We start from the raw sequence: 10669 nt of genomic DNA, 5'->3' as shown, positions 1-10669 counted from the left end.
GCCTATCCACAGAATTGTTAATCATAAAAATTAGAATGAAGGGATGGGGAACAAAAATTGTGGAAAAAAACAATTATTTGGTCACGTCGATTTGATACGTTTACAAGGGAATATTTATGTCTAAAATGAAAAAATTGAAAAGAGCTGCTCTTGTCAGTAAATGTCTCGATAAATTATGTAATGATAGGACTAGAAACGAACGGTGGACGAAAGTATTCTATAATTACAGAACTGGTTTGGGATTCCCAGAACAAAGAACAGGAATTACGTTTTTAGAAACCTTCCAGAGCGAATAATTCTTTTCTTCACAATTCATTTCCCTCAAGCTTTCAACAGAATTTCATTCTGAATCTTATGATCAACTATTCTATGGATGTGCTGTTACTCTCTCCATTTCTTCCAAAAATAATTGTGTCAATGATGCATGAAAACAGTGGAAGGATCGCCCTGCTGTAGGCCGCCGAAGGGCCTGACAGATCCCTGGCAGAGGCCGCGGAAAATCTCCGGTTTATGGCTGGCCGGAATCCGCGTTAGAAATTTCGAACTTTACTAATTCAATAGACTTCGATATCATTTGATAAATAATCCGTTCGTCAGTATTGACAGCGCTGATATTTGTAGTAGATGCTATCAGGTAAAGCGAAAGAAGAAAAGAGTCTCCGTGCTGTTCCTCAATGGGAGAAGGGAGTAATTTTACATAGATACTGTTCCACAAGCAGGAGCAGCTATTCGAGTTACATCAATCAACCTTTTGATTTCCTTTCCTTTCCTCATCTCTACTGCTGACGTCAAGACGGTGGCGTTCCCCACAGAGAACCAGTAAGTATCACAGAAAAAACTTCATTGACCGTGTGTTACCGAAGTGCATGGGAATCTCGTTGTTGAACTCATTTTCTTCCTCTCACAGTTTTTCTTCTTATTTTTCTTTTCTAATAAATCTGCATTTTTCCCTGGCAAAAGAATGCTTTCAGCCCTCGAACTCTATTGTTTTGAGGTCGACTCTAGGCAAACAGGTGTGTTGCTTCTCTCCACAGCTTGGATGTTCCTAAACTATTTGTTCCTTTGTTAGAGAACGTTTTGTTGTACACAACGTTCTAAAGCAGTGAAATTTCTTCCATGTGTTTCTTTCTTGATAAACCTTCATTTGAAAGCATTTATCTGTCGTCAAGTAATTTAATATAATGTACAATAACATAATAATCTAATATAATATAGTTATCGTATTAATCTAATAATGCACTACGCACTCCACATGAAATATTAAAGAAAGGTTGATAAACAGGGCACATGTCTGATCATATAGGACATCCTTTACTGCGCAGATGTGGACGAGAAAATCATTTCGACGAAGTTATTGTCTCATCCTTTTTAGAGCAATCGTCACCACTGTAGCCGTAGTCACAATCGCATTTATAATCAGCTGGATCAACGACATAGGACTGGCTTGTGATGCACCTTTAATAAATGTGAAATAATGAAATGTATGAAGGAAGTATTAACAGAAAGGCACAGTTTTAAGCTTCGTTAAAACGCTTCTCAATAGGTTTCAACGTTTTTCCTACAATTCAACACGGTCATGGAAGGGGAATCAAGTGAAGAAAGTGGTGGAACTTCACAGGAATGAAAGATTTTTAAGATCAATGCAAAATATTGGAGAAAACACTTACACGCAAAAGCATTGAATGAAAATATATGGTTCAGGATTTCTGAACAACGTTCAAATGTTTATATTATTAATAATTTCAAATAGCTTTCAAATTTTTAAATTCCACAGCTTCAGCTAGTTTTGTTTTTTGAACCAGTGTCAAGGTTTTTTTTTGTTGTCGGTCCGTCTTTGCTAGGTCTTCCTGTTGTACGGGAAAATCGCAAAATCAATTAAGGATAAGTAATAGCGAGTTTGCGTTTCATTTTAAAGGAATTCATTTCTATTTTTCACGAATCTGACGTGGTGTGAGAATCTGTGGGAAAAGTTTGAAATGTTGTTGCGGACTGCAGGATATGGGATGGTTTTGCTCACCGCCCCCTAACACATTCCGGTCTCCCTTCAATAGCCTGTTCATTGGTTTTACCTGAATAGGCTTAATATTCGATCGCTTACGGTCGCACGTGGAATAAGAACGTGCACAAGGGGTTGCAACTGAAATCGTTGTAAAAAAAACCGCCTTCATTTTATTCTTTCATACAATTTTTTACCATTAGGTAGAGATGAGCGGGGTACCACCCAGGATATCTCAATCTACAACCCCATCTCTAGCTTTTCCCGCGTCTGGTTCGGAATTTGATTTCTGCCTTTGAAGGACAATGAGATTATGCCACTAAAACATGTTCAAACTTTCAAACTCACGTGGTGTCTTTTTTCAAAATGCATTTGCCGTGTTTGCTGCAGTTAGTTTCTCGACAAGATTTATGCCCCAATATCAGAGTTTTCGTATTTCTGAAGAAACATACTGGAACTACATAGTAATTTTCAGTTTATATATAGAGTTTCTTGTAGATTTCAATGAAGGGAACATCTTACGGTCCGACAGTTCCATCCATTTCTTTCTCGATAAATGGACAGCGTTGTTTAATATTATTACTGCTGCCCCAGAATATTATTCCATCCACTCCTAAATCAGCTGGTTGCTTAGTCGTTGAACACAGATCTTCCTGAATTACAACGGTTTTTGGATAAGTGAGCTATATCACTAACGTTGAGAAGGTTTCTCATGAAAAGATTAGTTTTGTCGAAGAAAATAAAGCAGTTCAAACCGAACTCCCTGCTTTTATGGTTGTGTTTGTGATCTAAAAGGCTAGCATTGCTACTGCACTCTCAAACGTACAGCGTTATAGAAATTGCCAATCTTCGTTCGTGAATCGTATTCAATTTTTGTATACGCATAAATGGGAAGTGGAGGTGAGAACATGTTGGCAATTCTTAGTGCTTCTTCCAGAATTGCCTGAAATGAAACCCTTATGATTCGTTTCTTTATATACCACTTGGGAAAGCTGGTACAGAGGTGGCGCACCTCATATGTAAGTGGAAGTTATTTAATAATTAATGAAGCGCACCCAAAGAATCTTCAACACGTAAAATGTACTATAGATGGGTCATGCTATGGTCAATGTATGCATCTGCCTACCTCACATTTGTCACTGGTCACCTTGAAGGGACAAAAGCGAGAAACTTACAAGAATGGAAGTAGAACCATAAATAAAACCGATGCATTCCAACTCGTCATTATTTAATGGAAAACTATTTTCCACGTAATGTCATGCTTTTTCAATTACACTTTACCTGGCGCTCTGTACGCAAGGATTTCTGTTCCCGTAGCTAGCCCCTCGCAAATCAAGTTCAACTGGCTTAATGGCGCTAACGACTAATTTCGACTTAAAGTCAGCATACCACGAATTTGGTGAGGGAAAAAGCTTAGATGGGGTCGTAGATTGCTGAATCTTGGGTGTCGCAAGAGAAAACGCTTTTTACTTTTTTTTTAGTTCCAGCGCATCCCGCAAAAAACGGCATTCTTAACGCTTTTTACCTTTCTTTTTAGTTCATCCAGGAATTAGCGCATCCAAGCGCGAGTGTTCGAACATCAGTGATGTCTTCGCATCAGCATATTCATATAAAACCAGTAAATAAGCTTCTGAGGGGGGCGAAATGTGTACATAGAGCAGCGTTCTAATAAGGAACTAAAGCGCTGTTCATGCGGTTTTTAGGGAGAGATGGGTGGATCGTCCTCGGACCCCGCAAGCTACATACGACACCATCTCTAGCTTTTCCTGTGGGCTCCCCCACCACCTCAGATCGTCGGTCGTCGTGGTACACTGCCTTTAAGCCGAATTTCGGCTGAGCAGTGAAGAGTGCTAAGTCGGCTGCGAGGTGGTTTCGCACGACTCAATCGAGTGAGCCAGCTCGACTAGCACAGTCGCAGTGAATTGGTTATACTTTCAACGAAATCACACTCTTCTAGCCGAACTTGTGTAACTAAAGGGTTAAAGGTTAAAGGTGAAAGGGTCCCGGCGGGCTCTCCGCAAATGGCTCCGAGACGTTACGTATCCAAAGTATACGCCGGAGGATGCGCGAACATGTCTCGACGTAGTCACGCTCCATTCGTTCATGATGATGTAGACAACAGTCTTAAATGCTCTTCTGGTTATAGAGAGGAAAGAACTGCACAGCTAAAAGGAGATATGTAAAGAAGAATGGTGTGAGCTGTCGGAATTACCGAATAAATTGAAGAACAACGTAGTTAAATGTACATTTCACTTTGTATGGTGTTCTAATCAAAGAACGGGAGCGAGTTTTGTCCAGACATTACCTTCAGATAGTCCGAGAATCCTATCAAACAAGCTATTTTCTTCTAAGAGGTCAGAGATGCAGAAGGTCACTCTATCCGAAAATAAATTAGGCCACAAAAAAAGTATGGGACTTATAGGATAAGAACAATCCTCATCCCCTTTACTTTTGAAAGCTGGGATGTTCCGTTCTCAACGAAAGTTTTCATACACGTAATATGAAGCTATTAGATGCGCCTTTTTCTCGTATTTCACGTGAGGATTTCTCCTGCTTCTGATACGGTTACAAATTTGAGATTGCTTCACATCACAAAATTCCAGTGGATGTGTCTGATTCTCCAAAACAGTTCAGTAACTCGTGAATTACATCGTAGCTGGTGATGTAGCGTATGATTAAAGTAAACAGAGTCAGCTATTTGGGTTGAAACGAAGGTGAATCTTTTAGGATACGCACCACCGCTATTTGCTCTGTCGAGTCATGAGATTCGGAAATCTGCCAGGACCCTCTTCACACGCACCCACATGGCTTATTGTTAAAGAGAAAGCGTTTCCTTGGTATTTCGACAACGAAGGATACCAATGTTGCACAATTATATACAAAAAAAAACGAGAGGACACGTAGTCCTATTTATACACTATTGTAGGAGAAGATCATGAGAAAACACAAAAAGGAAAATAAAAAGTCCGTGGAGTTTTCCGCATTATCGTAATCAATTCTTTTTTGGGTGTTACCTTACAGTCAGCCGTTTTATTCCTTTTTCACTGTGTAACGGATTTCATACAGATATATGTGTGCGGATTTTAGGTGGAATATTCTTATACGGATAGTAGATTATGAAGAGAAGGGTGATTCCGTCCATTTCTTCCTAATGGCCGCAAAAACAGGCCGGAAGATGCGGCGCGTGCACAAGGCTGGCGCGCTCCAATCGAACGTATTGTAGAAAGTAGCGCGTCGGAACGCTCGAAGCAGTATCTTCCGGGCCGTTTTTATGGCAATTAGGAAGAAATGGACGGAATCACCCTTCCCTCCATAATCTATAATCCGCAGCTCTATCCCTAAACCGACTTGCTGCCAGCTGCGCACTGAGATTGCTACGGTTTCTAGTCTATTGGCGTTCTGGGTTGCATAAATCTAAGAAGTTCATATTCACTTTATAGTTTCATCATAATTAGAACTGCCTACCTTGACGTACTTAGATCGTTCTTCCGGAGTGTTTTTATTTTCTAGGTATATTGAGGGATATAAGGCATCGCTTGCTTCGAAGAGAAACATCATTCTAAAAAAAGTTTGTCTCGAATCATCCAGATATTGTTTTCTGCGTCTAATTGGTAAGAAAACGGTATGAACGAAAAAACTGAGCAACGTTGAACTTCAGTTGCTTTCAATTCTTTTTTTTGAGAAGAAGTTTGCTTAAACCACTTAAATGCAGTTCAAGAAAACATTTCTGATACTGGTTCCTCTCCATTAGGAAAGTAGAGGCAAGTATCCAGCTATCTAGTGAGTATCAGGTGAAGCTGTACAATTCTTAGAGGTATCACCCCACAAATCTGGGGTGGCACGGGTTTCAGGCGGGTGATCCTTATAAGAGGCCGTAGATTGTGAGGAAGAGGGTGATTCAGTTCATCTCTCTCGAATATGTTTTCGACGAATAGCAGCCAGGGCGGGGCGCAATGGTTGTGCACTGCAACAGAAGCTGTCGTAAGAAACAGCGTTCCGGGGTTGTCCGGAACGCTGTTTCTTACGAACATATACAGGAAAGATGAACGGAATCACCCTCTTCACCACAATCTACGACCCCGTATAGGCATTACTCGCCTGAAACAACCGTAGCACTCCAGATTCATGGGGTGATGCCTTTAGGGGGAACTTATCAGTGTTGTGACTTTCTGGCGCTGAAACTACATATCAAGTGTTTTAACTCCAGCAAAACTGAGCTCATATCATAGAAATCGATGTAATCGATGAGTGGATCAAAACTCCTACGAAATGAATGGCTTATCTATTGCATTTTGCCTGTAGGAAATTGTTTTTGTAAAATTTTTCCCTAAAACTTGACCATTTGCTGGAGTTTAAATACAGTGAATGCCCTTTTATACACTTTCAGATTTTCTGCTTGGTAAAAATAGTTGTCCAATCAGCATACATATACCATAAGAGTTACGTAGTCGTTTTTGCGAATGGTTTCTCTTTTGTACTTCGTTATCGCGCCATTTCGTCTAAGAATTTGAATCGCTGAGGTGGGTAAATCTGCCTTACAATGCCCGCTTTTATCTTTGCCTTATAAATCTGCCTTACAATGAGTACATAATTTGACAATACACACTACAGGAAGCGTTCGGTATACAGATTCGCAATAATTAGTGTTTGTCTAAAATGATACAGAGCTGAAGAAAGATTGGAAGAGTACCACACCTATTGTTCCAGTCCTGGTACGTTTTCGTGCAACTCGGCTTCTTAGATGTGCCTGCATCGTAGTCACAGTAGGGAAAGCCATAAAATCCCCATTTACCATTTGGTCGTAATATCCTCGCTTCCTCGATTGTTTTGAGGAAGAATTCTCTGCAGTGGCGAAAATTTCTCGACTATAATGCACCTTTTTCGAACAATTGAAAAATATTGGCACTTGGCGGCCTCGTTGTATTCCTTTTTTGCTTCCTCCTTTATTTGATCATGGGTAAAGTGGGGATATTTTTCTGTGGCAATTTTGATGGACACATTCTGGTAGACCTGTAACGTATTTAAAATGAGTTAGACACGAGTCCTATTCATTAAGCCCTACAGATACACGTATACAAAAATATGCTAGTTGCTAGATATTCTGCGAAGATTTTTTTTTGTGTTAAATTGAGCTTCAAAATCTTTGTGTCCTTCATGCCATTTGTGACCACCGTACCTGCATTTTCTGGTATCCATTTTCATCGAATAAGGGACGCCAGTGCTCAAAGTCAATTACTGCAAGTCCGGCGAAATTTTCATCTTTGATTCTCTTCGTGATATTAAGTTTGACTACTTCCAGGTGAGCCGTCAAGTTGCAGAGCTAAAAATTAACCTCAAAAAAATCCTTTGGATTGGTTCTACCACCTTACCTGAGGATGTCCACCATTAACTGGCTCGTTCTCGTCATAGTTTCTATAGTATGGATAACTGCCAAAGTTAAACTCATAGAAAATCGATATCTTCTCTCCCCAAAACTCAAGCCCTGAATCGTGAAGTCTATTCGGAGTCTACAAGTATTCTGCACTAAAGCAAAAATTCTGAAAAAAAGTCTGGTTCCATTAGTGTGCAGGTGATATGGAGATTTATGATTAAAAGTGCTGTAATGGTTAAACTTCTAATTACCTTTATTGGCTTCAATATCAAACCTATCGAAATCCTTGTACCAATTTAGGCAAGCTTTGTCGAAGAAATTCCAATGCGCCTGATATTTAATAATAAATTTGTCAAGCTACAGAAACCAAGGAAGATAAAGGAACAACTTTTCTTACAGTAAATGCGCTGAGCAATGTTGGCATTGTCAACGGAAGGAAAACTGTGAATCGCATTAAGTTTTCTCCCTTAAAAATGAACATGAGTTCGTAATTACGGGGGGGAGGGGGGAAGGAGGAGGAGGAGTAGAAGGTAGAGATCTTATTATTCTATCGGTTGAAATTACAAATTTTTAACAAATTTCGAAAGCATGAACAAAGTGACCTGCTCAGCTAGGTGAACATCACTATACTGATTGTCGAGTCCGTCCCAACTACGAAGACAGTTAAAAATGTAAATTTACCTTCACTGAATGAAAAATGATACACAACTGTAGCAGCTTAATGCTTGTGGCTATATAAGAGGATTGCACTGACAGAAATATATGAAAATCTTAAAAGTGCATCTACTATAGCGAATAAAAATGTCATATATCTGGTTTAGCAGATAGAAAAAATTATGAACCTGAGCGATTGTTTACAGTACTCACTTTCCTCCTCTTACTACCAAAATTGCATGAAAATGAATTTTAAAAAATTATGCTGTCGTACTTGCCTGATACATAATAAAATCGAAGCTCAAAAGAGTTTTAAATAACACTCTTAACCAAATTTATTATGTGGTTCTTTTTCACAGTCTAATATTTTGAATTTTCTCGAATGTTCAGAAAAAGTTCAGGAAACAAAGGACTTATTTGTGTGAATGGCTATGCTTCATTGCCGAAGAGCTGACCTGGAATTCGGCAGGCCAGCTCTTCGGAAAATATGGAGTGATCGCAGCGGTCTCCTTTTTCATTATTATGTTTTTAATCCTTTTTTCCGTGTTTTTTGTCAACACTTCTATCGGACTGTAATACCAGAGACAGAAATTTCAAGAAAAGAAATACACAAGAATAGATAGATTAGATTAGATTACTGTGATAAGATTTAAACGTGATGACGCATCCCAAGCGGATTGATTAGCGAAAGACAACTTATCTTTTTTTATCCTCTGAGATTCAAATATTTAACCATTTCCTAATCTCATGACGGGTCCTTTGTCTCCATGAGCACACGCATATTAGCAAAATTTCAATCATATCTGCTCAAGAATTAACAAATGTTTACGAGAACACATTTCAGAGAATATTGTGCTTCAAGTTTCGTGGATCTGTCTAATTGTCAATCTTCATCATGCTCTGCGACCTAACGTGTCGACACTTACGTGTTCCTCAGAAAATGTTCTTCCATCAGCAACCAGATTAACCGAATGTCTCATCCTCTTCAGAGTAGTATACTGAAATCAGCCCAAGTTTACCTAAAAGAATGAAAATAAATAAATAAGTAAATAAATAAATGATAATAAAAATAATTGGAGCACTGCTCAACTAACCTTCAGTCCAACTGTTTTGTTGCAATGATCAGCCACTGTCGCATTATCACTCACTGCGATTATGAGGTGGCTAACCTCTTAGTTCATGCTACTATTTCTACTAGAACGCTGGAATGCTTCTTTATCCGAACTCCACGACAACTCTCAGTTCCGACACATGAATCACAGGACAGTGAAGTTATTCTGAAGAAGTAACACGTTCTGTAGTGGTCAATTAGTCCACAGTATCAATATCAAGCTCTTATTAATTGGAAACAGTATTTTATCAAATTTTACAGAGAAAAAAGACAAAGAATTTGATTATAGATATACATATGCATAAAGAGGTTGGTTGTGTCATGCATATTTGCATTAGCATTATTACTTGTTACTATTGAGTGGCAAAAATACTTCTAGAAGAAATGGGGATTCCTTTACTTTAAACAGGTGCTTCTGGAATTCTGGATCCCCAGAAGTTTTAACGGGCAATCTTGCACTTCTTCATAGAACCTTGGATGAGATTAAATTCTTCCAATAGCATATGACAATTCATACTGAATTGAACTGAACTAGTTGTGCTGAATCATAAATTAAATTCATAAATCATAAATTCATCATAATTCATCAATCATAAATTAAATTCATAAAACGAATAATGCAATAAATTAATTTACTTCTGCTGACTGTGTCTCCAAAGTTAGCATTGTTTTCTTTATTCAGAGAGGCATTGTTAGCCTAATTTCAATTTTGACTTTACAGGTACAGTAGTCATCGTGTTCGATCTCTTACTATCACTATAGACTTTAAGTTTAGTCGCATTCAGCTATTTATTTCACTGGTGAATTGGCTTCGCAGTTGATGTGTCGCTCTCATCCGGTTGAACATAAATCATTCCATGTGACTTCTAACATTTCAGTGCTAGCTGTCCAAGCATCAAAAATTTTAGGCTCTCCTAGCAAATTTATGATGCGTGTCTGCAGTTCTAATCTTTGGAAGAAAAAACTCAGAGTCGAATGTGAACCTTTCGCTGATTAAATCACTTGTATCCAGTTCCTGCGAGCTCATGATCCGCCATAGTAAAAGCATTAAACGTCTTTTTTTCTGCTCTAATAAATATTCACGCCATTGATTCTAAGAGCTATCGTGGTGTGAACTTGCATTTGTTCCCTAATCAGCAGGTATACTTTTTTTTATTCAAAATGTGAATAAAATACATCAAAGCTAGGTTAAAATACATCAAATAACTTTACTATTTCAATAGACTTCGATATCATTCGATAAATAATTCGTTCGTCAGTATCGACAGCGCTGATATTTGTAGTACATGCTATCAGGTAAACGAAAGAAGAAAAAAATAGCTATCTGCGTGCTGTTCCTCAATGGGAGAAGGGACTAATTTTACATGGATACTGTTCCGCAAGCAGGAGCAGTTATTCGAGTAACACCAAACAACCATGACGTTTCTTCATCTCTACTGCTGACGTCCAGACGGTGGCGTTCCCCACAGAGAACCAGTATGTCTCACAGAGAACCGTCAGTGACTCTGCGTTACTCAAGTCCCTAATAATCTCGTTG

At 38.8% G+C, this 10669-nt stretch overlaps 1 protein-coding gene across 2 annotated transcripts; it reads right to left on the bottom strand.

The window, feature by feature from the left end:
• Positions 1-1337: 1337 nt before the first annotated feature.
• RB195_020732 (uncharacterized protein) lies at positions 1338-7821 on the bottom strand (the record flags this gene model as incomplete). Of its 2 annotated transcripts, XM_064189160.1 has the most annotated exons (10): positions 1338-1455; positions 2519-2649; positions 2823-2939; positions 5462-5555; positions 6692-6838; positions 6903-7006; positions 7173-7316; positions 7366-7478; positions 7619-7697; positions 7765-7821. In XM_064189160.1, 10 exons carry the CDS (start codon positions 7819-7821, stop codon positions 1338-1340), a joined length of 1104 nt encoding a protein of 367 aa, XP_064045041.1. The 2 variants fall into 2 exon arrangements, with proteins under 2 accessions (XP_064045041.1, XP_064045042.1); XM_064189161.1 differs by lacking the exons at positions 1338-1455; positions 5462-5555; positions 6692-6838; positions 6903-7006 and having other exon boundaries at positions 2515-2649; positions 7765-7791.
• Between the last annotated feature and the right edge of the window lie 2848 nt (positions 7822-10669).

The sequence above is a fragment of the Necator americanus genome, chromosome II, assembly GCF_031761385.1.
Source record: "Necator americanus strain Aroian chromosome II, whole genome shotgun sequence".
In the NCBI taxonomy this organism is placed as follows: domain Eukaryota; kingdom Metazoa; phylum Nematoda; class Chromadorea; order Rhabditida; family Ancylostomatidae; genus Necator; species Necator americanus.
This window is presented reverse-complemented; position numbering and strand designations above follow the sequence as displayed.